The 27,327-nt window shown below is 36.7% G+C and overlaps 1 protein-coding gene across 1 annotated transcript; it reads left to right on the top strand.

Moving 5' to 3' along the window:
* CLEC1A (C-type lectin domain family 1 member A) lies at positions 1 to 21,786 on the top strand. Its single transcript, XM_032854964.1, has 6 exons — positions 1 to 473; positions 12,324 to 12,422; positions 14,261 to 14,437; positions 17,761 to 17,912; positions 19,997 to 20,115; positions 21,419 to 21,786. The coding sequence occupies exons 1-6, from the start codon at positions 359 to 361 to the stop codon at positions 21,567 to 21,569; spliced, it is 813 nt and encodes a 270-aa protein (XP_032710855.1). The 5' UTR covers positions 1 to 358; the 3' UTR covers positions 21,570 to 21,786.
* Positions 21,787 to 27,327: the final 5,541 nt, after the last annotated feature.

Genomic DNA, 27,327 nt, shown 5'->3' with positions numbered 1-27,327 from the left:
TGTGATCGTATAGTTTGCCTTTTTTACACTGTACTTACACAGGAATTACAAATAAATGAACAAAAGGGATCTGAGAAGGACAACCCTTCAATAATTGTTCAGACAGAGACCGCCCAAATAGAAAACACATGCTATTTCCTCCCTGCCTGACCAACTTGGCCTTAAGAGTACAAGTTCCCAGGAGAGGGCTGGGCCTGTCCAAGCAGGAACTGGAATCAGAGGCTTCCCCCGCTACTCGCTGGGAGAGAAGAACATTAGGAATGACTTTCAGCACCGTAGCTCCTGCACTGTCTCCCAGTAGCTACACAGCTTCGGGGCAATCAAACTGCAGCTCAGCCTCACCCCTGCAGGAGTCCAGATGCAGGCCAAGTACAGCAGCACGAGGGACATGCTGGACTTTGATAGGGACACCGTCATGAGTGTGTCATCTCGAGCCTCTTCTGCGACCCAGCGGCCAGAGGCTGGGCACACAGGTACTCGGTCTCCAGCTGTCCAAACTGGTCACTCTTGAGCAGTACGTGAGATGAACTATGTCTCTGAGGAATGTGCAAAGTGAGGGAAGGAGAAAGTGTTTTCATGACTTACACTTATGTGTAATAACTGTGCATTTTCTATAATTTGTGTGCCATGTATACAAACATCCGGAAAATTAAACTCTAGTAGATGCACAGATCTTTGTTTTTCTATGATTATGTTGTTGGCACAGTGGTTTGCAGTCAAGGGTGCATTGTTTTTAACAAGTCGGTATAGTGTACAAAAGTGAGATTGTATGTAGAATTCAAGCACTGTTTCTGTCTCTTCCTGGATTCCTGTGAAGGTCAGATCCAATGCTGCTTTGTTTGCCATCTGTGATTTGATCTGGAAACTTGGATTTATAAAGGCTATCTTTTTGCTAGTTTTGAGCTCATGCTTTAGAGGGAGGTTTCCAAGCAGACACACCAACCCTGGTGTTCTGCTGTCATAATTGTGCATCTTGAAGTTGTGAGGCGTTTGGACAATCATATTGGGTTTTATCATCTGTGAAATGAGAGGGGATTAAAGTAAATGTCTTCTAAGGTCCTTTAGCTCTAAAATTCTGTTATTTGCTGATTAAATAGTGGACTCAGATGCAATTATATCCCATCTCATTCCCTTTTATTATTTTTCAGTCCATGGAAGAGAGAACTCCCATACATAGAGAAGGATCTTATTTCCTGGGCAACTCAGTATATATATATATATATATATATATATATATATATATATATATACATAAAACAGAACTTATTAACCTTATACTCCAACCATCTTATAAGAGAGATGCTTTATATATACAAGTGCTTCAAATAATTCTAGGCACATAATACTCACTATATACATGTTTACTGTCAGAAACATTTTATCAATGAAGAAACTGAGAACCCAGAATACTTAATTTGTCCAATATCACAGTTTTTTGTTGTTGTTGTTGTTTTTTTTAGATTTTATTTATTTATTTGTCAGAGAGAGAGAGAGAGAGCACAAATAGGGGGAGCAGCAGGCAGAGGAAGAAGCTAGATCCCCACTGAGCAGGCAGCCTGATGTGGGTCTTGATCCCAGGACCCTGGGATCACGACCTGTGCTGAAGGCAGATGCTTAACCCACTGAGCCACCCAGGCATCCCCAATATCACAGTTTGTAAGCAGCACACCTGCTTTTAAATCCTAGTCCTGTTTGTGTTCTACTGTGAGGTCTTTCCACTAGAACTCAAGTCACATTTCTGTGTTACATTGGCTGAGTTGCCCAAGGAAAAAGATCCTTCTCTATGTATGTGAATTCTGTCTTGTAGGGACTGAAAAAAAATATTTTTATTACTATGTCAGAAGGTGAATTATTGGAAATGAAAGTATAAGTTGGAAGCTAAATATAACAAATTAAGTATTTTATAATTTAATTCAAACACTTCTCTTATAAGGTGGTTGGGGTATAAGGTGGATAAGTTATGTAAAGATCTTGGCATATTGCAGACACACCAGAAATGTGCATTTTCTTTCAATATAGAATTCCTTGAGAATTCCCAAGTGTTCTGTTTAACATTTTTGTGTCAGTTGACATCAGAGTGAGTCTCACTCAGTGACTGTATCTTAGTATGTCCTTTCTCTTTTGACAGTCAGGTTTCCTTTACCTCTATAAATCTGGGCACACACATTTTCACTGTTCTCTTCCACTTCTTTATCACATAGCTTTTAGGTTTTCTTCCTTTTCCCCTGTTAAACCTTTCCATTCCCTTTCTATTCACTGAGTGATTACCACCTGAGACCCCCTGATGTGACGTTATTTTTTTTCTTTTTACTAAACCCTCTACTAAGCTGTAAGAAGATAGTGGGGACTTCCAGCCTCCTTGATGGGAAGCAAATGACAACATTGGGATGTCAGTTTCTGTGGCCACCGGATATGTGTAATAAGATACGTTATATTTTCCTCCAACAAATCCTGTGAAGAATCAGCTCTCAGGGCTGTGGGGTTTTTTTCTTTTTTAATTTATTTTTTATAAACATATAGGGCTGTGGTTTTAAGTGGCTTGTGTATAACTTCATTTTTCACCTTTGACTAGAGCCAGGAACTCTCACAGGGATTGGTGATCAGCATAATCAGGAACAGAGTGTACAAATAAGTTCTACTGAACTCAAGGGTGAGAGTTAGGTGGGGCAGGATGAAACCTTATCGAGAAACATCTGGCAATCTTTCCATAGAAGTGAAAACTGAAACAGTAGGAGTAGAGGTTACAAAGTGCCTTGAAGGCAAACTTCTGTAAACAGTTATCTTACCCTACACATATGATATCTTGTTTTCATCTTGTTATAATGCAAATATGTAGAGGAATGTCCCTACAGAAGTTTAGTTATGTCTTAGAAAAATGATTTGATATAATTTTTCTTTTAAAAGTAACAGAACAAAAATTGTTCCAAGATTATTTTGGCAATGCAGAAGATTTAAATTCAACATAATATTGTGGCATCATTATGAATGGAAAGTTAAATTTTTTTCTTTAGAATTAATAAAGATAAATTATGTTTACTCATTTATTTTTTGATTTTCATTTTTCAATATAAAAGTTATGTTCATTCTTAAAAATGCTAAACAATTAAAAAGATAAAAAGGAAAAGTGAAAGACAATGTCCTCATACCGTCTTTCCAAAGAAAGTTCATGTTCAGGTCATGCTCAGGTTCATGTTATGCCAGGTGTATTGCAAAGTACTACAGGTATAATGCCAAATATGATATGATGCCTGTTTATAAGGAAACTTAAAAGTCTAGTAAAACTCTTAGCTATGCAGTAAGTATGATAAGGTGCCACGATGAAAGTATATACATGATACAATGGAGAGCCTGGTCACTTCTATCTGGTAGGGGTAGAGGAGATTGGGCAAGGTTTGAAGGAGGAAATGGCCATGGAGTTGAGTTGACTTGAAGAGGTTCCACATTATATGAAAGCAAAAATGGGAGGGTTTAAAGGCCTGGGCTGCTATAATCAGACAGATACATGAGAGAAAAGTTTTGGAGGTCTTAAGTAACTTTGTGTTTTTGGAGAACAATAAGCAATACAAGCAGTATGGAAAGTTATAAAGGGCCTATTATATCATACTCAGGAATTTTGATTCTATGTCTGTAAAATGAGCTCATGGAAAGATTTAAACAGGGAGTAACATAATGAGTTTTGTGTTCTTAGAAGACTGCCTTGGCTGCAATGAGGAAGATGAATTGAAGGAGTAGGAAACTCGATGAGCTCATAGGTAGGTATTTTGCACTAGTCTAAGCATAAGATTAGAGGAGTTTGAATTGAAGTAGCATGAAAATGAGGAGGAGGAATCAGAAGCTGAGGAGGTAGAGTTTAAAGACTTGGTGACTGGTTATGAGTGAGAAGACAAGGAAAGAAAGAGCATAGTTTGACTAAGTCCCATCGGATGTTATGTAAGTGGTGCTGATAACTAAGATAGAAGCTACAGGAGGAATAGGAATGATGTTGAATCCAATTTGAGTTTGAGATGCCTGGAAGAGAAGGAACATACAGTTGGAGTTGCCCAAAGACCCTTGTATATGCTGCATGGAAGGTATCAAGTAAGGATCCCAAGCTCCATTTGTATGTAAGAATTGTCAACATTTTGGTAGGAATTAAACTTTCTGAGGATGAGCAACATCACTGAGGATGAGAAAGGAAAATGAAATGACGAAAAGCCCAAAGGAATAAAGTACGAAGGAGAGAATCTTAGGCAATATACCAAGTGAGGTGGGGGGGGGATAACTGAGAGATTTCAATAAAAGTACTAAGAATGAATGATAGACAGCAGTAGAAGTGGAACAGGAGAGACATTAAGGAAGCCATGAAACGATACTCTCCTGCAAGACAGAAAAGTCAATGGTAATAAATAGTGAATTTAAAAAATAATAAGCAATAAATACTGCAGAAAGTTCAAGTAAATGGAAGGTTTAAAACAATTTGTTGTTTTAGCAGTAAGGAGAAAAATAGATTATTGGTAATTGTTAATAGCAGGTGTTTGAAAGGACCATAGTTAAACAGGAAAATACTTTGTCACTTTCTTTTTTAAAAATTTTCTCTCTTTTCAAGAAGCCAGCTATAAAGAGAAAAGATAAAGTGTGAGATCTGAGGTATTATGAGTTTGCATGAATGCATCTTAATTTTTTTTTTTTGAGATGGGAGATTCTAACTCAATTGTAGCTTGAAAAGAAGTGCAGCAAAAGCAAATCACAGTAATAATATACCAGGGAGAGAGAACAAAATCACTGATGAACTAGAATTCTTACCTAATTTAAATAAAAACTTATCAAAAGAATATGAAAACTTATTTGCGTTTAAGAAAAAATAAAAACCCTTTAATGATAAATTCAAGTTCTACTTTCACCCCTACTGATATTAATTACAATATTCTCAAATTTTTCTAGCTTTTTAGCTTCATTTCCTCTGCTAAAGCATAAATCTTCATTGAAGTATCAAAGCATAAATTGATTCACATCACATCTAATTGATTCCATGAATCTTTAGAGCAACCTACTTAATATCAAGTGTTATGGTAGGCATAGGAGACCTTTTTTATTTTTTCCTGTTGAAGTATATTTGAGGCAAAATGCTACATTAGTTTCAGGTGTGCAATAAAGTGGTTTGACACGTTCATGCATTACATATTGCACAAGAGGAGCTACCATCTACCACCATACAGCACTCTTACAATACCATCCATTACATTTCTTATGCTGTTCCTTCTTTCCCTTGACTTACTCATTCCATCGCTGGAAGTCTGTACCTCCCACTCCCCTTCACTCATTTTGTCCATTCTCCCACCTGCCTCCTTGCTTGCAACCATCCATTTGTTTTCTGTATTTATGGGGAGACCCTATTTTTAGGTGCTTGAAGAAATGGAAGGAACAATTTGAATCAATTATAGGGAAACGTTATGTAGTGCTATTGGATATACGTAGGAGACCCCAGAAGTCAATAGGGATGAATAAGTTACTGACTGCATTTACTCATGTGGGTATTTTTTTTTAAAGATTTTATTTATTTATTTGACAGAGCGAGATCACAAGTAAGCAGAGAGGCAGGCAGAGAGAGAAAGGAGGAAGCAGGCTCCCTGCTGAGCAGAGAGACCAATTCGGGACTCAATTCCAGCACCCTGAGATCTTGCACTGAGCCGAAGTCAAAGGCTTTAACCCACTGAGCCACCCAGGCGCCCCTCATGTGGGTATTTTTGAATGAGATGACATTTGCTCTTGTCTGTAAGGCAGAGTCCAAGTTTTCCAGCTAGAGCAAAATGGAAACTAGCTGTGAGGACTACATGTGCAGAGGTAAAAGCAGATAGGTGAGAGCTAACTTGGTGCAGCATATTAATGTGTAAAATGAAGAGAGACAAGAACTCAGAGGGAAAAGGAGAAGTGTGAATTTTGGCTTGGAATTTAGAACAGGATAAGATCATTTGGGAATCATCAGCAGATGATTCAAACACAGTGGCAAGGTAGATTATTGGGTTGAGGAATGGTTAGTTCTCAAAGGGAGGGCATATGAGGGGGCATGTGGGCAGATGAAGCTAAAAAGTAGGATGAGATTCTACTATGCAGTATCTTATATAGCATGCTAAGAAACTTTATTTTTTTTTGCCTTAAGGAAGAGGTTAAATTTATACTTGAGAAAGTTCACCTTGGGGATAGAGTGGAGAATGTATAATTTAAGGTGGCTATTCCTGAGATATTTCATAATAAAGAAGTGAAAAGTAGTAAGCAGTAGAGTCTTTCTACAATTTCATAAGGAACTGCCATATAAGCACAAATATTAATGTGGTATTTGTTGGAAGAATAAGAAAGTGATTTAAAATATTCAGATCTGGAAGGAGAGTATTAATACTTCTGGCTCCATCACTTACCAGCTGTGCAAACCAAAGCAGATTAGGCAATTCTTAAGTACTAAAAATCCAAACAAGGGTTAAAAATTGTTCCATCTTAAAAAATATTTGAATGAGTCAAATGAAACACTACAGCATACATAATATACTCAGGAGTTGTTATCAGAAGCTGTGTGTCCATGGGTAAGGTAGCTCACCTCCCTAGGACTCAGTTACCTACCTGTAAAATCAGGACCATAATAATATCTATTCATAGGCTGTTATATGATATGAAATAATGCATTCAAGGCATTTATCTTAGTAACTCCAGGAGTGTTAGCAATTGTTATTAATAGTGATGCTATTTTTAAATTAATAGTGATGCTATTTTTAAATTATATCTCATAAATGAAACTCCTTAATTGGGATATAAAATTGACTCAGCTAGATTTTAGTATATATACCAATATCTATATCTATATATCTCCATATATAGATATATTTGACTTTCTAATTGCCATGAGTTGAAAACTTGATGATAATCTGGAAATAGCTTATACATTTTTGGGTGTATATTCCTTTGAAATTATAGGAAGACCAACACCCATTTACTTTTAGCGAGAATGAAAATATCAAATATTTGAAATAGACTCATAAGATAAAACATGCATTTTCACAAACACTGAAAAATACTCTTAACTCATGGAACCTTGACCATTCTCCCATGATGAGATCTATTATGTGCTGTATGTGCTTAAGGAAACAAAAGAAGTTGCTAAAAAGACAACATTTACAATTTTATTTTTTAATTTTTTAATTTTTTTTAAAGATTTTATTTATTTAATTGACAGACAGAGGTCACAAGTAGGCAGAGAGGCAGGCAGAGAGAGAGGAAGGGAAGCAGGCTCCCTGCCAAGCAGAGAGCCCAATGCGGGGCTTGATCCCAGGACCCTGGGATCATGACCTGAGCTGAAGGGAGAGGCTTTAACCCACTGAGCCACCCAGGCACCCTGACAACACTTACGATTTTAAAAGTATATCCAAAAGTCAGATATCCAATGAGCAATATCTCATGATTAAATATATTAAAAGTAATTTCTGAAATATTATGCACTTTGTCACCAGTGTATTCCCCATTTGTTTGTGAGTTCTGGTCAAGAAGAAATATACAACGTGTGGGGTTAAGCACGGCAATTTAATCCTGGTTCCACCCCTGGTTTGCAATGTTGCTTTGCACAAATTATTTAAAGTTTCTTTGTTTTTCCTGGGGCACCTCGATGGCTCAGGTCATGATCCTGGGGTTCTAGGATGGAGTCCCCCAGCAGGCTCTCTGATCAGCAGGGAGTCTGCATCTCTCTCTCCCTCTGCCCCTCCCCGCTGTTTGTAGGCTCTCTCTCGCTCACTGTCAAATAAATAAATAAAATATTTTAAAAAAAATAAAGCTTCTGTGTCTTTCCCAGCTTTTATTATGCTTTCTATTTCAGAGTCATACTAATAGATTACATCTGGTAGTATATGTTTCATTTCTCCTAAGCTCTGGGAATGGAGGTATATAAAATGTCCCCTTTCTGATGCCTGTGGAAGAATAACTGGTCAAGTATGAAAGCTCTTCACCTACCAAAGTTTCTTATACCTACAAAGGAATTTGTGTCAAAACTTGACCTTAGCACTGTAGCCTTTTATAGTATAGTTATAGTAAAAGGATACAGGAAAGGGTTGTTTTTCTATATATATATCTTATTATTCCTAAGGATGTTTATATCATTCCTTGCCCTGTCCACACCTTTTTCTAAACATGCCTCAGGAGACAGAATAGGGGTTCTCTTCCAAAAAATAAACCACAATAAAGCCAAGCCAAACTGGAACACCTCCCAGGCAGCTTATTTTTCTTATTTTAGGGTGGGTGTGGTCCCTAGAGAGAGACTTCATTCTGATCAAGGCACTTGGGATAAAATTTAGGGATATTAAACCTAAAGTTAGAAAAATAGAGGGAAAAATGGCATAAAAAAGTTTCACTTTTTTTTTTCTGTTGTTTTGGGTATAGAATTTAGTGATTCATCACTTCCATATACCACCCAGTGCTCATCACAAGAGCCCTCCTTAATCCCCATCACCCATTTAACCCATCCCTCCACTCTACTTCCCTCCAACAATCCTCAATTTGTTCTCCATAGTTTAAAAAAAAATGAAGGGGTACCTGTGTGGCTCAGTCATTAAGCGTCTACTTTCGGCTCAGATCATGATCTCAAGGTCCTGGATGGAGCCCGGCATGGGACACCCTCCTCAGTGGGAAGCCTGCTTCTCCCTCTCCCTCTGCCCCTGCCTGTGTTCCCTCTCTCTCTGTCAAATAAATAAATAAAATCTTAAAAATAAAAATGAAACTTTCAGCTCCATGGTCTTTCCATCATGGAAGCCAGGTTTCTAGGAAATTGCCATATGCTCTCTAGAAACTCCCTGGGGTTGTGTTTTTCTCAGTCCTGAGATAAAACAAAGAGATAGTGAATATTGAGAAAGGGAGGCAAGGAGGGAGAAAAGGAAGGAGGAGGAAGGGAGAGAAAGAAAGAGAGAGAGAAGAATCAAGAGTAGAAAAATTTCCAAATGACCAGGGAGAGATGACTCATTGGAAGAGAATTTTTAAAACTTTGTTCCTTAGCAGAAGATATCTTATACTTCTTTGATCTTCTGTCTTAGAGACAACCTTAGGAAGGATGATCTGTTTACACAGATATAACTATTATTAAATAATATTCTAATTCCTTAAGTCCATGCCCTCATTCTACAGTAAGGATTTAACATTATTCTTTTTGATCCTTTGGACAGAAGATTAGCACTTCTGGTGCCTGAGTATTATACAAGGAAAGATGGGTTTCTTAAGGGATCATTTGGTTGATTTCCACAGTTGTTCTTTTCCTTTACCCTCTTATTAAATAGTAAAATAATTTTGGCCAGGGAAATAGCAACTATAAGAAGGAACAACATTTAAAAAATAGTTTATGCCTGGAGTGCCTGGTTGGCTTAGTTGGTTAAGTGACAGATTCTTGGTGTCAATTCAGGTCATGCTCTCAGGGTCTTGAGATCGAGCCCCGTGTCCGGCTGTGCTCAGCACAGAGTCTGCTTGAGATTCTCTCTTTCCCTCTCCCTCTGCCCTTCATGCTCATGGTTGCTCTATCTCCCTCTCTCAAATAAATAAATAAATAAATAAATAAATAAATAAATAAAATACTTTTAAAAATAGTTTATGCCTTTCAAATGTGTACTAATATAAATAGGTTTGAGCAGGGATAGACAGGCATATAACAGACATTTATATATAAATGACACACTCATTCATTCAATGTTAATTGAGCTTCTTCCATCTGATGTTCTAGGTGCTAAAATTGATGTTCTTCTAGTGAATAAACAGACTATAATAACCCTCTCCAAAAGGATCTTACTTTCTACAGCTATAAACCAAAAGAAATGAGTAAGGTGTATCATATACTTGATGGTAACAAGATGTATGGAGAAAGATAAAGCCATCACAGTGGTGGGTTCACATATGCACTGGTATTTCTGAAATCTAGAATCATCTACCTACTTAAGTTTCTTGGGCTACACAGAACTTTCAAGAGACTTAGGGTTTGGAGAGGATGTTTAGCTCAAGCCTCTGATCTTGTTCTTTTATGTTCTGGTGACTTGAGATACTCTTAAGGTCAATGCATTGAGAAGCCAACAATTTCCAGGAAAATTTAGACCAAACTACTTAGGCAAGCTAATTGAAAGAAATAAGAGAGAAAACAAATCTCTCCAGTATCTGTTCATGTTTCAGAATCTCACACAAGTCTGAATAGAGACCAATATGGCTAGAAGATGAATTTAGCTGAATCCAGAAATACTGCTGTCAGAAATACTGCTGAAAAGTCAATAAAGTTTTAAAAAAATCAGTGAAGTGTGACTATAGCTAATCCTCTGTGCCTCTATAAAAATTACATAGTTAAAGTCATATTAAGTTTTTACAGTTTTATTCTTTATTCATTTACTCATTCAAATACGTATTCAGCCCTTATGTGCCACGTACTACTTTCAGTACTGAAAATATACTGGTGAACAAGACAGACAAAATTACTGTTTTCATGGGGGCACCTGGGTGGCTCAATTGTTAAGTGTCTGCCTTTGGCTCAGGTCATGATCCCAAGGTCCTGGGATCTAGACCCGCATCAGGCTCCCTGCTTCTCCCTCTCCCACTTCCATTGATTGTGTTCTCTCTCTCACTGTGTCTCTCTCTGTCAAATAAGTAAATAAAATCTTAAAAAAAAAAAAGATTACTATTTTCATGGAATGTACCTTCCATGAGAGGGAGGATATACAGGAAAACAAACACATGAAAACCATGAAAATATTAATAATCTAATTTTTAAGAAAGCTATGTAATGGTGTTATGTATTAGAAATGAACTCATGGAGTTCTTCCAAGGATGCACATTTAAATGGAAAGCTGAGTATCAGGGAAAAGCCTACCAACAACTTGCTGAAGGTTAATTAACAGGGAGCAGAGGCAGCCCTAACTCCAAAGATACTAGGACTGGGACAAGCTTGTTTGTTTCAAGGACAGAGACCATTGTATGTAGAACACTTGAATGGAGGGAGAGTAGTTCAGAAAAGGATGCAAGAAGTAGGTAGGGTCCAGAAGAAAAAGACTCTGGCAGAATTTTAAGTGCAAAAAAGTTATTGAAAGTTTTTAAGTTGGGGACTAACATAATCAAATTTCAATTTTGTTAAAAAGAGAAATCTGAATCTTCACAAGGAGTGATTTGGATTTTATTCTAACTGTAATGAGATCCACTGAAAATTTTTAACAGACATGATTAAGGGAAAATAAGATTCACTTTTTAAAATATATCAATCTCAATGTCTGCTCCATGATTTTTCCTTATTTTCCTACTAGATTATAAATTTCAAAGGATAGTAATCATATTTTCCATTTCTATCTTTCCCACTTATCATTCCCCACTTGGAAATAATGTGTAACACAAATCTCTGTATGTAGACTACATTATGTAGAGGACTTTGCTAAAGAGGAAATGAATTTGTATGTCTTTAATCTTTTAAATTCAAGTCCTAATGAAGTGAAACACAGGTCTTGGAGACTGATGGAAGTTTTATTGAGGTTGTGGCTCTCCCTTTGTTTCATTTTAATCACAATGCTAGATGCTACATGCACCTAAGAGGTTGAGGGGAGGGAGGGTCTTCCTTCTCTGATATCACAGGTCATTTAGAATGACAGCTAACTTCACTAGATGATGGGTTCACTGTTGACTCAGTAGAGCCTCTGTAATTAACACCAGGCAAACTCGTGGGGGCGTAGCATTTATTATTTAACTGTTCAAAATTGAGTTAGCTTAGATCCGTCCTTGATAAACTGATGATCATGTCTCTTTATAATCCATTTTTGCAGAGATAGAAATCCAATGAACTAAAAGAGGGACTTTTGATAAAGAAATCCCAAAAAGGAAAAGTAAAATGATAATTTCTCATTACCAATATGCAATTTTCTTTTCAGTGGAAGCACATATGGAACTCAGTGGCAAGGTGTTTTGCAAAAGTAACAACAAATGAATTTCACCTCTTCTCTGATGATGTGAAAAATTGTTCCCTGTTCAGGCATTCGCATGTCTTTCATAACTCGAATTTTGACAAAAAGAAGGTTATGCACACAACTTTATAAAGATAAGGGCAATGCATAACTTGACTCGGGGCTAAGCAGAACTGAGGGTGTCAGGGTTATGCAAATGGGCCAGGCACTTGAGGGAACCCTGCTGTGGAAGGGAGTCTTGGCACTGAGCCTTCTGACAGTCGTTCCAAGGACAGAGGGAGTGTTATCTAGCCTCTGCTTACTGTTGCTCTTTTCCAGAACCAGCTCTTCTGACTTGCTGGTGGAATGGATCCAAGAGAAAGACAAATCGAAATCCTGCCTTTTCCTCTCTGTTCCCTGCAGGGCACCGGCCTCCCTCTTCAGTTTGGCGTCCAGTGGCCCTGACCCTGCTGACTTTGTGTTTGGTGCTGCTGATTGGCCTGTTAGCCCTGGGCCTTGTGTGTAAGTCTGCACTCTGACTAGGGGGAGGACCATGGTTCTAAGGTTTGTCTAGGATGAGAAATACTTGTTATGGATTTTTTTTTTTAACTTTAATTCTGGAACCTGTGGATAATTCAATGCATCTTATTCTATTTGTTGTTGTTGTTGTTGTTGAAGATTTTATTTATTTATTTGACAGAGAGAGAGACACGGAGAGAGGGAACACAAGCAGGGGGAGTGAGAGAGGGAGAAGCAGGCTCTCCACTGAGCAAGGAGCCTGATGCAGGACTGCATCCCAAGACCCTGGGATCATGACCTGAGCCGAAGGCAGATGCTTAATGACTGAGCCACCCAGGCGCCCCTCAATGTACCTTATTCTAAAGCACTTATTGAGATGATGAGCAGCGAAAGCAGCATTAAAATACAGCAATCACTCGACAGCTAGACTTTTACATTCTGTTTGAGATAAGCAGGTTTTATCTGTTTGTCTACATGCCAATATTTAAAATCAGCATTTTTTTTTTTTTTTTTTTTGAGCGGGCCAGGGGAGGTCTCTAGATGAGGAGGAGCAGAGGGAGTGGGAGAGAGAAAAACTTAAGCAGGCACCAGGATGAGGGCAGAGCTACACCAGGGTCATTACCCTGATATCATGACCTGAGCAGAGATCAAGAGTCAGATGCTCAACTGACTGAGCCTCTAAAATCAACAATTTTTAAAGAATGTATGATTTAGCTCTCTTTCGTTCTACTAAACAGTACAGGCTATGGTTTTTGCTCTTAGTATGCATGGTTCAGCAGCTAATACAGAGAGGAGATTTCGTTTATAGCTACTCCCCTCCTCCTATAAAGAGAGCAGAATAGGTTCTTAATTTCTACAGTATTTCTCAAAAATTTCAGGAAATTTTAGAATCATTTTGCAAAATCTTGTGAAAACTGAAAAAGGAAAAATGCATATTGAAAAGTCTTTTATTTTCAAACATGGAAGACAAGCTCAAAAAGTAAAAAAAAATAAAAAAATAAAAAAAAAATAAGAAAGTGGGTGAATTTGCTTCATGAGATTGAGACCCTACAGTAATGTTTCCTGACCAGTTGAAGAAGGTGGCTTAAGGTAAAAGGTTACATTGAAGAGCAGGTCAAACATTTGGTTTTTCTAAGAAATGTTTGAACTTTCCTTCATTATCGTAACTTTTTAAAATTAAAAAAAATATATTTCTTAGTGTTTCTTTCATGGACCCCCAATTATTACTTCATTTTGATATAATTTGTTCCACAACCACAATTCTTTTTAGGGATATAAAGCAACTTTCATGATTCATGAAGGATTTCTCTATTTAGATTTAGAAATCTGGAGCTTAAACCTAAGTGTTGAAATTTTCTAGCCAAGTGATACTAAGGAAATTGCTTGTTCTCACTGACCCTGGTTGGAAGCTATAAGATAATGGAAATGATAATATGACTATTTTATGAATGAATGAGATAACTATATGTGGTACATTGTCAATACTCAGTAATCAATATAATAATCAATAGATAAATGGATTTGTGGTTTTAGGTTGAGCAGTGGTTTAAGAGTATACACAAACTATTTATTGAGCAATAGATATGGTTAAGGAATTGAGTCCTGAAGTTAGAAACTGTTACTATGATTCTACATTTTCAGACAAAAAGATGGATTCAGAGACATTAATTTGCCCGAGACAATGCAGTTTATCATGTGCTACAGTTCAACTTGAACACAGGCAGTATGAAATCACAGAGCATGAGATCTAAACAATACGACGTTTTGTCTTCCCCACATGAAAAAGTAGAAATAGAAATGAAAAAGTGGCCTGTCCAGTCTGACTTGATAACTTGGGTTAGTTTTTCAGTTCTACCAACTTTCCAATACCCAGCAAGATAGCATTTCTCACAAGGAAGAAAGATTGGGGAATCTCTCCCGACAGCTGCAGTCTCTCCAAACCAGGAACAGGAAGCTTGCGGAAATCCTGCAGCGTGTGGCTGAAAAACTGTGTCGTGAGCTCTATAACAAAAGTGGAGGTGAGTAGGGATCGCTAAGCTCCCTCTGCTAAAGTTGGCTCCCTCAGGCCAGTTGTCATTATACAGCTGACCTTCCTATCCGAGTGCCTGGAAGTCACATGTCATATAGTTAATTGTCTGGCAAGCTTCATGAAGAATTTGGGCACCTGGGTCATCCCCCGTCATTGGGATTGTTTAGTTTGGATACGTCTGTGTTGTAATACATAAAGGGATTCTTCAAACTCAGACATTTTAAACAATAAAAGCAATTAATGTCCAATAACCAAAATAACACTGCAAATATATAACACAGGGTTATTTCTCAGTTTACCTCGGCACCTAAAGACCTACCAGTAGTATACATTTCATAATATGTTTATACACTTTTCTCCTTAAGAATTTAACAAGCTCATAAAATTTCTCACATTTCAAGAATCATATGGGGATCAGTTTAAAAATGTTGAAGGGCGGAATCAAATTACAGTTATTTAAATCCACTGCGCCTTGTCTGGGTGCCATAAATTGGCATTTCAGTAATAATGACAATGCCAGTGGGGATGAACCATGCTTTGATAATCATGTCAGGACAAGACAGGAAGCATCACTTCATTCTTGTACCTTTCCCTCCCATCTTTTTGGGGGTTTTGTAGCTTCTAACTCTTCAAGTTAGCCTTCCCTTCTGTTCCACTCATCTTGCATGTATAGGAAACAACATACATTCTAAGTCACCACTTTTTATTTTTCTTTTGGGGACTTTAAATTAGGATGAAGTCTTCCTCTTCCACTTCCCACACTAACCAGAAGGCCAGATTGCGTGGTTACCCAGTGAAATAACACCCACAAGCACATTACCACTTCTCTAAGTGATTCTTCCCCACATGATTAATGATCTCATCGGTCACAGTTTTTTTTCTTTTCTTTTTCTTTTCTTTTTTAACTTTAGTGAGGATGGACACATGGAATTGAATGTATTTAAAATGCACAATGTGATGATTTGACATACATACACATTATACAATGATTATCAAGTTCAAGATAATTAATATATCTACCACTTCACATAGTTTTGTTTTCTCTTCTTATGTTTCTGACAACCCACTGTGTGTTTGTTGGGGGCCATGTCATCAAAAGATAATCCAAGTTTCTTTGAAACCAGTGGTCTCGGGAATTTACATCTAGCTGCATAAAGACAAAAAGAAAACTGTGTATACAAATAAACTACATTTTGTTTTAATATAAAATCTATATGCAAATGTATTCATGATATTCCTGTTCCCATGAAAATGTTCATAAAGCTTTGGTTTGATGTTAGTTCTCAGTGTTATTCTGCTTCTCTCCATTTCTTTCCCATTATCCAACCATCCATCTACTCTGCCACACAAGGTAAGATTTACTGAGCACATACTGTTGCATATGATGCAAAACATATACAGATTTCTGCCCTCATAGACCTCTTATTCTATTACAGTGATGGTAATAATCAATTAAAAAAGGTAAAATAAGATGATCAACTCGTCCCAGTTTGCTCAAATCTTCTCCAGTTTTAGTATTAAAAGTCCTACAATTTGGGAAAGCCTAGGTTTCAGGCACGCAAGAATGGTTGGCCAAACTAAATATAATATATAAGAAGGTAATCAATCCTATGGAAAATGAAGTAGATAAAGTACGAGGCATCAGGATTCCTGGATGGTGGGTTGCTAATTTACATAGGGATACCATAAATTCCTAATTAAGATAAGGGTATAGCAGCAAAGATTTGAAGAGTTAGGGGGGTTAGCTATGTAAGCATATGGAGAAAGAATAAGCCAGGTAGAGAAAACAGGAAGTGCCCTGAAGTGTGAATGGAGGTGCATATTCAGGGAACAATACGGAGTCTGTGTGCGTGAAGCAGAGTGAGGGAGGGGAGGACAAATAGATGTGGTAGTGATTATATATTGCATTAGGTGACATTACCAGGGATTTGGCTTCTATTCTGAGCAAAGTAAGGATTCATTACAGGATCTTGAGCAGAAGAAATATAGATCTGACATGAGCATTTTAAGGCTCACACTGCAAATATGTTGAAAATACACTGGAAGGAGGAAGAGTGAAAACAGAGAAATCACCTAAGAGATGGCTTTTGTAAGTAACCCAGGAGAGAGATGATGGTGCCTCAAACTAGGATATTATCAGAGGAGATGAATGCATGATGGAATAAAAGGGGACATGAGAGAAATAAAGGAGTCAAGGATGGTTCCAGAGTTTTGGGGCAAAGCAATTAGGAGAGATGTGATCAAATGAAATGGGGAAGAATTCTGTGGTTATGAGTGGGGAAGTTTAGGGAGCAGTAGTGCTATTTTGGGCATGTTTAAGTAGAGATCTGAATAAGTAGTTTGGTATAAGGTCTGGGCCAGAAATATGAACTGACATACAAAGGCATCTCCTCAATTATTTATTTATTTTAAACTGTTTTACCTTAAGGAAGGTTTCCAATATACAGAAAAAATGAAAACAATAACATAATATCCAAGTGCATGTTGACCATTCAACTTTTAACATGTTAACATTTGACACCGGATTGTTCTTAAAATAAAGACGTTTTTAGGGAATGATTGAGTTCCCATCTCACCATCAGGGAGCTGATTACAAGTGACAACTCTCAAGGGCTCAAGTATCCTCATCAAAGTTAAAACCATGGCTCTCAGGGACTAGTTCTTATACTTATGACCTCTTCCTCAGTAGTCCATCTCACCCTCGACTTTTGCACTTACTTCACTGACTTTGGTGTCCACCTTAATTTCTGACAATGGAGATTTATCATTCTAAATCATACTTTGCTTAGTATTGATGTCTTTTTCTTCTAAAATTTTATTTACTTGTGTTTAGAATAAGAAAAGGGTCCATATCTTATTGGTATATGTTGAATTACAGCAATCCTTTTATAATTATATAAGAGGATTTTGAAGAAGAAAATTGTGGAAGCTTCAGTTCTTTCTTAAATATAAGCCATAATGAGTTTTTGGACATATGAGAAGTTCTTTATGAAATTGAATATCCTCTGTGGGTTGAATTATATAGGGCAAGAATCAAGGAAGTTCTAATCATTCATTGCTAGATTCCAAATTCCATGAAAGCAGGTAGTGTCTGTTTTAATTTTTACCATACACTCAGTATTAATTATAGTTTCTGGCATATGGAGAGTATTTTATAAGCATTTGCCATTACCATTCCTGGGCAATTAAATATCTAAAAGAAAGTACTCTAAATATTAAGAATACTTGAGTCATCAAATACTATATAATTCCAGGACAGGAAAGACGGCAGACCTGGATAGAAAATAGTATTAAAATTGGTTTCTTTCCAAGAGCACAGATGCAGCCCTTGTCCAGAAGAATGGAAGTGGCATGGGGACAAATGCTACCGATTCTATATAGAGAGTAAGAATTGGCAAGGCTGTGAATATTTCTGCATTGCTGAGAATGCGACCATGCTGAAAATAAACACACAGGAAGTGCTGGTAAGATCCTGGTCAGTGCTTGAATTATTCTCAAAAAGAGATCCTTAAAAGAGCTATACAAGAATATTAAGGAGTCAGTGTCCCCAGACTTTCGCCCTTACTGCAATCTCTTACTCCTATTGTTTTGAGTGATTCCTTGAGTATATAAAAACTGTTCTGCTCTCCACAAACAAAATAAAACAAACAAAACAAAACAAAAACCCTTAAGAGGAAGCTATTCAAAATCCCCACCAGTCAGGAATCAAATAAAAAATTCCTTAATTTCTTACCTTTTTTGTTTTGGGCAAGAAAGGCACGGTATTGAGGCAATGTTAGAAAGATGAAAATAGCATTTCCTGTTCTTCTGTTATAAAAGGACAAAGCTTTTAATTGAAAAACATTTAATTAAATCATTACGATAACCTGCAGATAAATATCTTGTCCTCCAGAAATTTATACCTAAAATAGACTAGTTGAGGCAAATATGAAAGTAAAATTATAAATTAACATGTATTAAGTATATGCAACTAAGACAAACTGTAAAATCATGTGATTTTTCCCACCCTTTTAAAAAATATTTATTATTGCCTTTGTATTTAATCCCTTAAGTATTGTGACCAATTTTTATTTATCATTGTTTTAGCAGAAATCTTGGCACAGAGTAATTTATCAACAAAGGATTATTTAATTGAAATAAATGTTTAGCTCACTATGCAAATTCTTGTCATCCTTCTAGTTACATCTTAATTCCTACCCACTTTTCTGAAATCTATGGTGAATGTAACTCTGAAATGTCTCTCTACTAAAATAACATTTTTTATCCTTTCTCAGCAGCTCAATTTAGGCAGAAAAGGAGGTAATTTATTTGACTGAAACAATGTGTCCTACCGTAAGCCCACCTAATTTTTCTTATTCTCTTCATTTCCTCCACCTCTAGCACAAACCAAGGACACAGATTTATTATAATTGAATTGTATTATATATAATGGTAGGAAATATTGTAAAAGTTATATAGTGCTTTTCTCTCATGCACTTCAAAGATTTATATACATTTAAGTCATTTTCATATAACTTATTTTTAGAACTTTTAATTTGAGGTGTCTACCATAAATTGGAAGTATTTTCAACTGCACTTCCTTTGATATGCCTACTAGATGACTATTGCTTAGTGATAGTTTCATATCTATTTCCAAAGATCTTTTATTGAACCAAACTAGGCCATTAATTATCTGAAGGGTTGAGGACATAAAAAAGTATGTATCCTTAAAGAACTCATAGTATAGTGAAGAGTCAGTTGTGTCTCACTCTTGATTTCAGCTCAGGTCAGATCACAGGGCCATGAGATCAAGCCCCAATTTGGGCTCCCTGCTCAGCATAGAGTCTGCTTATCCCTCTTCCCCACCTCAAATAAATAAATAAATACATAAATAATAAAATCTTTAAAAATTTTCAAAAAATTTTCAATATAAATATTAGAGAAGGAATTATATATATGTGTGTATATAAATACTATACAAAAATATAAATACACATATATATATGAAAAATTTCTTTCTCCCCTTCCTTGTCTGAGACATATGTCATCCCTCCAAATTTTCTCTTACCTCTTTTTGCATGAAAGTATATTCATTGTTCTCTTCTTCCTGATCAGTCCCTTTGCAGGTATTTATAAAGATTACTTTCCCCATTTTTACACTTTTCTTCCCATATTCTTCCATTTCACAGTCAGCCCACATCTCTTTGTAAATCCGCCCCCCTGTCTTTTTTTATATAAGTCTTAGCATTTACCCTGTGGCTTGAAAATAATGGGTCATTTATAAATCTTTGTTGATGTGATTCTTGGTTTTAGAATATATTCTTTATATTTATGTAGAATATATTCTTGGTTTTAGTATATATTCAGACTTAGTAAGACAAGATAAATTCTTCAATTTGAACAAACTGACCTGAGCATGAACACTTTTTCCCTCAAGTATACTATCACCTACGTGGGGCAGGACTCATGTCCTGTTTTCCTATTAAAAGTGCTGGCTGGCCCTACGCATCTCTCTATCTACACAGTATAACATCTCTAAACCTAAAGATCTTCTTGTGTGCCTTCACAGGAGTTTGCCATGCCTCAGAGCTACTCTGAGTTTTTCTACTCTTATTGGACAGGGCTATCTCGCAACAGCAGTGGCAAAGTCTGGCTGTGGACCGATGGAGCCCTTTACTCCCCTGAACTGTAAGACTTCAGAACATTTTGTGGGAAAAGAATTTAGTAGAGAACTTAGCTTGAGTGATCGAGTTCAGCAACTTGCTTCAATAAGCATTAATCAAACCTCCACTTTGTATTGGATACTATGTTTGTAGGAGGATGTACAGGGATGTATAACGATAAAGCATAGTGCTTGCTTTTGACTGACTTATAAACCAGTAAAGGAGACATACAAAATGTTAGTAAAATAGTAAGGACAGTTCTCTGTCTGGATGCTTTCAGAGTTTTCATTTCAGCCTCTGATATATCTTGGAACATTATTAAGTATTTGGGATTTGCTGAGTGGGGGAGACAGAGACAGAGACACACAGAGAGAGAGAAAAGAAGGAAGAGGAGGAAGAAGAGGAAGAGAGGAAGAGAGATTTTATGTATGAATAAGCTGAAACCCAGGTTAATATGGTAACTTGGTAAGACCACACAACTTCACAACTTATCAATACCCAGAGATAATATAACACCTCAGAATTCCTGGCTTTCTGTGCAGTGTAATAGGGAGCACATTTTTAAAAGTACAGTTTCTGAGGAGCACCTGGGTGGTCCAGTCAGTTAAGCATCTGACTCTTGGTTTTGGCTCAGGTTATGATCTAATGGTCCTGTACTCAGTGTGGAGTCTCCTTGTCCCTCTCCTTCTGCTCCCCCCCCTACTTATGCTCTCTCTCTCTCTCTCAAATAAATGAATAAATAAAATTTTTAAAAATACAGTCTTGAGAATAGATTTACTGAGGCTATAAGGAGCAAAATTATCCAAAAATTGGTTTTACTTATGTGAGTATTTAGATTAGATTGTGCATGATATCTTTTGAAATAGGTCAATATAATATCTGTTGTAAAATATATTACAATTTGAAGCCATGTTTGGACAGACATCTTTCTTCTCTCTATATATATCATATGCGATTTATTCTCCCAATAGATAAAACATATTCAATGTAATCATTCTTATTTTATAGTTAAGTAAACAGAGTCACCGAGAAAGTAGCTGATTTTTCAGATGATGGCAAAATATGACAAATTTGGATTATAGTATGCATCTTAGTTTTATACAAACAGTTTTTTGTTTTAGATGAACTGATGCTTCTAGGAACAATTATGGAAATTGAGGGGCTGAAAAGAAAGAGCTTGGTGACCCCATCTCTCCAGTAAATTCATTCCGTGTATCTAGTCTATAATTTTATCACATTAGGAGTACTCCCTATGTACTTTCAGGGTATTTAACATTTCATTTTAGAAGTAAACTATGATTCAGTGAAACTTTTTTTTTTTCTTTAAGGTTTGAGATTATAGTAGATTTTACCAGCCTAAGAAGCAGAGACTGTGTGACCATCCTCAATGGAAAGGCTTTCTCAAAAGACTGCAAAGAGTTGAGGCGGTGTGCGTGTGAAAGAAGGGCAGCCAGAGTGAAGCCCGAGAGCTTCCATTAGCTTCCCCGAGCCATGGACTCTCCACCATAATTGCAACATCATGGTCTCTTCAAGGAGACTGAAGATCAGAACAGAAGTCAGTCTTTTTATGTGCAGCTCTAAGAATCTGGTTTCAGTTCCTATTTTCTCCCATGTGGTCCATATTTATACAACAATTCAACAAAAAGGTTGAGTCAAGCAAAGTCAATGCAAAGGATATTTGAAACTTTGGAACATGGAAAAAAAAGATAGGAGAAGCAATTTTTCTGACTGGTGCAAGAGGGATTTTCATGATCCCCAGCACTTCTGAGCTTGGGTTCATGCATGTATTTAGTCACAAAGAAATCCCATGTACCAACAACCAGTCCCAGAATCTCGCAAAATTGTAATTCACCTTCTTGACTTAGAGATCACTTTCTAGTGTTCTTCCTTCTCAATATCTAGTATCATCTTCCTGTTTCCATGTCTTTCTTCATATTTGGAGAAGTGAGAAACTTATTGAAATAGGGGAAATAATGTGCATAACATTGTTTGTTCCAAATGTCAAGTAGTCTGTAAGAAATTAACAATCATTTTCTATACCATGCTTCTAAATACATAATTAATTCTTTCTGTTTGTTTCACACCATACTTTTCCCTTCCAGTCTCTCCATAAAGCCCCTATCTGCCATGTCTATGACCTGCTTCCTACTGGGATAATTCTCTTTATTAGAATCTTAACTTCTTCCAAACTTATCTCCCCATATCCATTGAAGAATCCAATATCTGGGGCACCCGGGTGGATCAGTCAGTTAGGCATCGATTCTTGATTTCAGTTTCAGGTAATGACCTGAGGGTTCTGGAATCAAACCCTGTATCAGGCTCTTTGCTGAGTGGAACTTGCTTAAGATTTTTTTTCTCTCCCTCTTCCTCTCTCTCTGCCCCTCCCCACTCATGACCTCTTGCGCAAAAAAAAAAAAAAATAAAAAAATAAAGGTACTCCAATGATTTTGTCCTTTCCCTAGGAAATTCTTCCAGGAAAGAAATATCCTCAGCTCAGTTCCAGATCCAAATTACTGTCCCTGATGTTTCCTTCAGCAAGATTGAAGACCAGAGCAAAAGTCGGTCTCTTTATGTGGGTCTATAATAGTTTGGTTTCAGCTCCTATTTTTTTTTTTCCATTTGATCCGTGTTTATGCCTTCCAGGTACTGGATATTTAATAATAATAAATGTAAATAATGTGGAATGTGTGTGATTGGAGAATAGATTTGTGATTTGGGGACAATTTCAGCATGGAGATGCTTTTCAAAAATGATAGCAATCTGTGTTTTGGTTGTTTGTGCCTTATGGAGAATTTGTAGGGATTCTACAACAGTACTGATTATTTGAGGAAGATAAATCTTTGAGAAAGACTTGCTGTCTTCAAGAAGATGATTATAACAGTTTCCTGAGATGAAATCCTTTGAGGCTAGTTTGCCATCAACACATAGCTAAAAATGAGTAAATAAAATCTCAGTAGGGTGAATTATCCAATAAGGTCATGAAAAGTGGAAGAGAGACTGTGACATCTGCACACATCATTGGTTTCTTGTGTTGTGCCCCCTTGCTCAGGATGCTAATATGCACAATCTTAACAGGGGTTACGGCAAATAACACCATCACATCCAGTGACTTTGTTGATTTACAGATAAATGAGTTTTAGGGGTTTAATGCTAGTGAGGATCATCTAGTATAAATCTTTATTTTTCAGCAATGAAAACTAGGGTGCTTCAGTTTTATTTTCAGTAAACACCTATCACATGGTGAAATGACATTAAATTAGCAAACATATGATAACATTTCTATATTCATTTTCGTAAGACTGTGTTACTTAGCAATCATTACTTGCGCATTTCTTCCTTATGAATTTTCCTTTTGATTTTCTGTTGATTATGAAATTTCTTCAGTGTTGAACAGATTTTGTGTTGATTCATTGTGTCATGCAGAAAGACTGTCTTTGTGGTCATAAAATTAGAGTTTTAAATCTCGTGTTTTGATCTATTATTGGGTGAATCACTTTATTTCACTAAGCTTATTTCATTAAGTATAAAGTGTAAATGTTTATAATTTTCTTATGGTGCTGTTGTTAGCTGAAATGTAGTAAATGTGAAATTAGTTTTATAATCCAAATTGCAATATAAAATGTCAAAGATATTAAAAATATGTAAAAAAAGGGATTTAGTAATTTTTTTTTAATAGGGGAACACAAACAAGCAAAAACAACCCTTTTTTTAGAGACCTGTATTCGTTAATAAATTGTAAAGAGGCACTTACATTGGAAGGCTGTGGATAGTACCAAATATTTTCTATGATCAGTACTGATATTTAATGGATGCAAGTTAATATAATAAGGATGTAACAGGAAGTATGGATGAGGACTTCAGCTAAGCAGTTAAATGTAATTTAAGTCTTGTTACAACAGGAAGAAAATGTGGTTAACCGGAGGAAAGTCAAATGACTTTGTGGACTAAGTTGTAAATAGGGACCTGACACACATTGTGTTGACCCCTGGCGTCCTATATAAGTGCAGTCTAGGGCAGGTTGGATGACAAGGGGAAAAAATAGAATTTGTTTGATGTTTTTGCTATCCTTGACTTTGTTTTTCTCCATCTTTGTCCTCAATCCCATCATCTGTATAACAAAACTCACAACGCTAATCACAGTATGAGCAAATACTCCAAAAACAGAAGACTCATATGGCACAACATTTTCTCCACAAACTTTTTTAAAATTTAGGAATAGGATATAATCAGGACATGATTTGCTGAGAACATTTTTCCATGGAGAGTCAGAGTGTAGCGCCCCATGAATTAATTTTTGGCTGGAGAAGTTTTCTCTTCCAGGCTCTTGTGTGTTTAGGTAATTACGAAGAAATTTCAGGAAAAGTCACATGAGGAACATAGCCTTTCCTGGTAAATCTGAGTTCCCTAGGGTATACAATGAGCTATTTCTTTTCCTGAGGATATTGAACTAGCTCTTGAAACTTATCAACAGGAAACAGGTCATGAATCCTGCAATAGCAGGAAGTGTGAGAAGTATAAGGGGAGATCTTACTTTGGGGACAGAAGCGATTTTGAAAAAGGTAGAAGAGTCTAGTAGATTGCCTCAGTTTTGGCCTTAATATTTGGAAAGTCAAATACTTTGTAAAGGGATTCTCTCATTTTTGAAGAATATGGAAAACATCATAATCTGATTTAAGGTGTATGTAACTGTTTTACAAGGTCCATAGGATGTACAGATTTTTAGGATCTAATAATATTATTATTCTATCAATATCGCTTTTCTAATGTTTTTCTTTTTAACACACTTAGTGCAGTTTAACCGTAGCGTATAAAAAAAGCTTCTTCACATTGGTAGTACAGAGTTTTCTGTTTCCTTTCCCCTTCCCCCCTCCTTTTTTTAAGATTTTATTTATTTGACAGAGAGATCACAGGTAGGCAGAGAGGCAGGCAGACAGAGAGGGAAGCAGCCTCCCTGCTGAGCAGAGAGCCCGATGCGGGGCTTGATCCCAGGACCCCGAAAACAGAGGCCTTAACCCACTGAGCCACCCAGGCCCCCCTTCTCCCCCCTTTTTGAAGCTAACTTGGATCTCAGTGAAATGGGTCAAAAATTTCCAATTTATTATTGGTGAGACCAAGAACTAAAACTTGTCATCCCAGTGCTAAGGCCTAATGTCTTACCAGTGTCTGGAAAAAGATCTTGATATTTTGCACCAAAAGCAACCTGCAGGGGAAAAAAAAAATCTACCACTCATTGCCACAGAGGAGATTTGTAGGAGTTTATGGCAGCTGCACTGTGGATAAGATTCTGACCTGCAGAGACTACGTCACATATTAATGGGATGACATCAGCCAAAGGATGTTTGCCTTTTGCTTCATTGTACTTTTTCTTAAAAGAGTTATTTAATGCTTCCTATCCTTTCTCTAAACATAGTTCCATGACAATACTCTGAAGAATCTTGAAGACAAACAGTCTTTACTACTAAAAATTGTTATTGTTTCTCCTTCATTCCAAGTTATTATATTCAGCTGCCAGCTGTCAGCTGTGAAAACCAAACACAGGACTCAAATTATACTGTGTTTTCCATGCTATTTTCTTTCTCTAGGTTCAGCAGAAAATTAGAAAAATTCATTTTATTGAAAGGTCCACTATTTAAACTCCAGGTCAAGGGTAAATTAAAACAAAAATAAAAACATGAAAACATGCCCTTCCCACCCTTAGAGGACCTAATCCTTCAAAGGTCACCTTTTAAAAATAGACTTCTAAGTTCATTTAAATGATTTCCACTATCTCCATGAGTTGGGTTTTATTTTACTTTATTTTAGTGGTGTTCTTTATCAAAAAGAAAGATGAGACTCCAATGTAGTTCAACTACTCCTTGTGAAGAATCGAAAGATTAAATAAAATTATGTTGAATTTAGCAGGCATTGAATGAGAATTTACCATGTAGTAAGTTATTCTAAGGATGTTAAGTGGTAGAAAAGTAATATAATAATAATTAGTGAATTTTTCTTCTTATGGATCATAAGATACTTTCATATCTCCTGTCTCTTGGGAAAAGCTAATCTATGTCCAAGGAGCCTCCAGACCTAAGAGACAGATTGTCTATGGCTTCATTTGAGGAGATTCATTAACTTTAAAACAGCTATTCTGTCTAGACAGTTGCTGACATTTTACATATAAGCTTTACCTTCTCAATATTCCTGTAACATGAGCAAGAAAAAGGGTCATTTTTATCTGGTCTACGTTTCTAGATGCCTAGAGATGACTGGTGAATTACTCCAGATAATAGAAGTGAGCACCGATATAGCATCAAACTCTAAGAAGGCACTATTAGCTATTAACATATATTCATACATTAATCTTCAAACAATATTTTGAAATAAATTCTATTATTATTTTACAATGAAGAAATTGAGACACAGAGAGATATAGTTGCAAGTGTTGCAGTGTCACTTCTCAAAAAAAGACATCCAGACGGCCAACAGACACATGAAAAGGTGTTCAACATCACTCATCACCAGGGAAATGCAAACCAAATCACAACGAGATATCACTTCACACCTGTCAGAATGGCTAAAATAAAAAAACTCAAGAAACAAGAAGCAAGAAACAACAAGCATTAATGAGAATGTGGAAAAAAAAGAATGCTTGCGTGTTGTTGGTGGGAATGTACACTGGCGCAGCCACCATGGAAAAGAGTATGGACATTCCTCAGAACCTTTAAAAATGGAAATATCCTGCAATCCAGTAATCACATTACCAGATATTTATTCCCAAAATACAATAACATTAATTCAAAGGGTTACATGCACCCCTATTTACTGCAGCATTATTTACTATAGCCAAGATATTGAGGCAGCCCAAGTGTCCATCAATGATAAATGGATGGAGAGGTGATACACACACATGTGCGCACACACACACACACTACACACTACACACTACACATTGGAATATTAGTCAGCCATAAAAAGAATGGAATCTTGCCATTTGCAATGACACAGTTGGGACTAAAGAATATAATGCTGAGTGAAACAAGTCAGAGAAAGACAAATACCATATGATCTAGCTCATATGTGGAACTTCATGAGCAAATGAGCAAAGGAAAAAACAAAAGGAGAAACAAACCGAGAAACACACTTAACTACAGAGAACAAACTGATGGTTACCAGAGGGGAGGTGGGTAGGGGGAATGGGTGAAATGGGTGATGGAAATTAAGGAGGGTACTTGTGATGAGCACTGGGGGATGTATGGAA

The sequence above is a fragment of the Lontra canadensis genome, unplaced genomic scaffold (assembly GCF_010015895.1).
Source record: "Lontra canadensis isolate GAN:19392208 unplaced genomic scaffold, GSC_riverotter_1.0 scaffold9, whole genome shotgun sequence".
Lineage (NCBI taxonomy): Eukaryota > Metazoa > Chordata > Mammalia > Carnivora > Mustelidae > Lontra > Lontra canadensis.
Note: the sequence above shows the minus strand (reverse complement) of the source record. Positions and strands in the feature narration are given on the sequence as shown.

What these genes read in the sequence shown, in the direction of transcription:
- CLEC1A (XM_032854964.1), top strand. Translation starts at nt 359, where the DNA reads ATGCAGGCCAAGTACAGCAGCACGAGGGACATGCTGGACTTTGATAGG. An exon ending in TAAACACACAGGAAGTGCTG is followed by an intron (nt 17,913 to 19,996) that starts GTAAGATCCTGG and finishes GTGCCTTCACAG; the next exon opens with GAGTTTGCCATGCCTCAGAG. An exon ending in GCCCTTTACTCCCCTGAACT is followed by an intron (nt 20,116 to 21,418) that starts GTAAGACTTCAG and finishes TTTTTCTTTAAG; the next exon opens with GTTTGAGATTATAGTAGATT.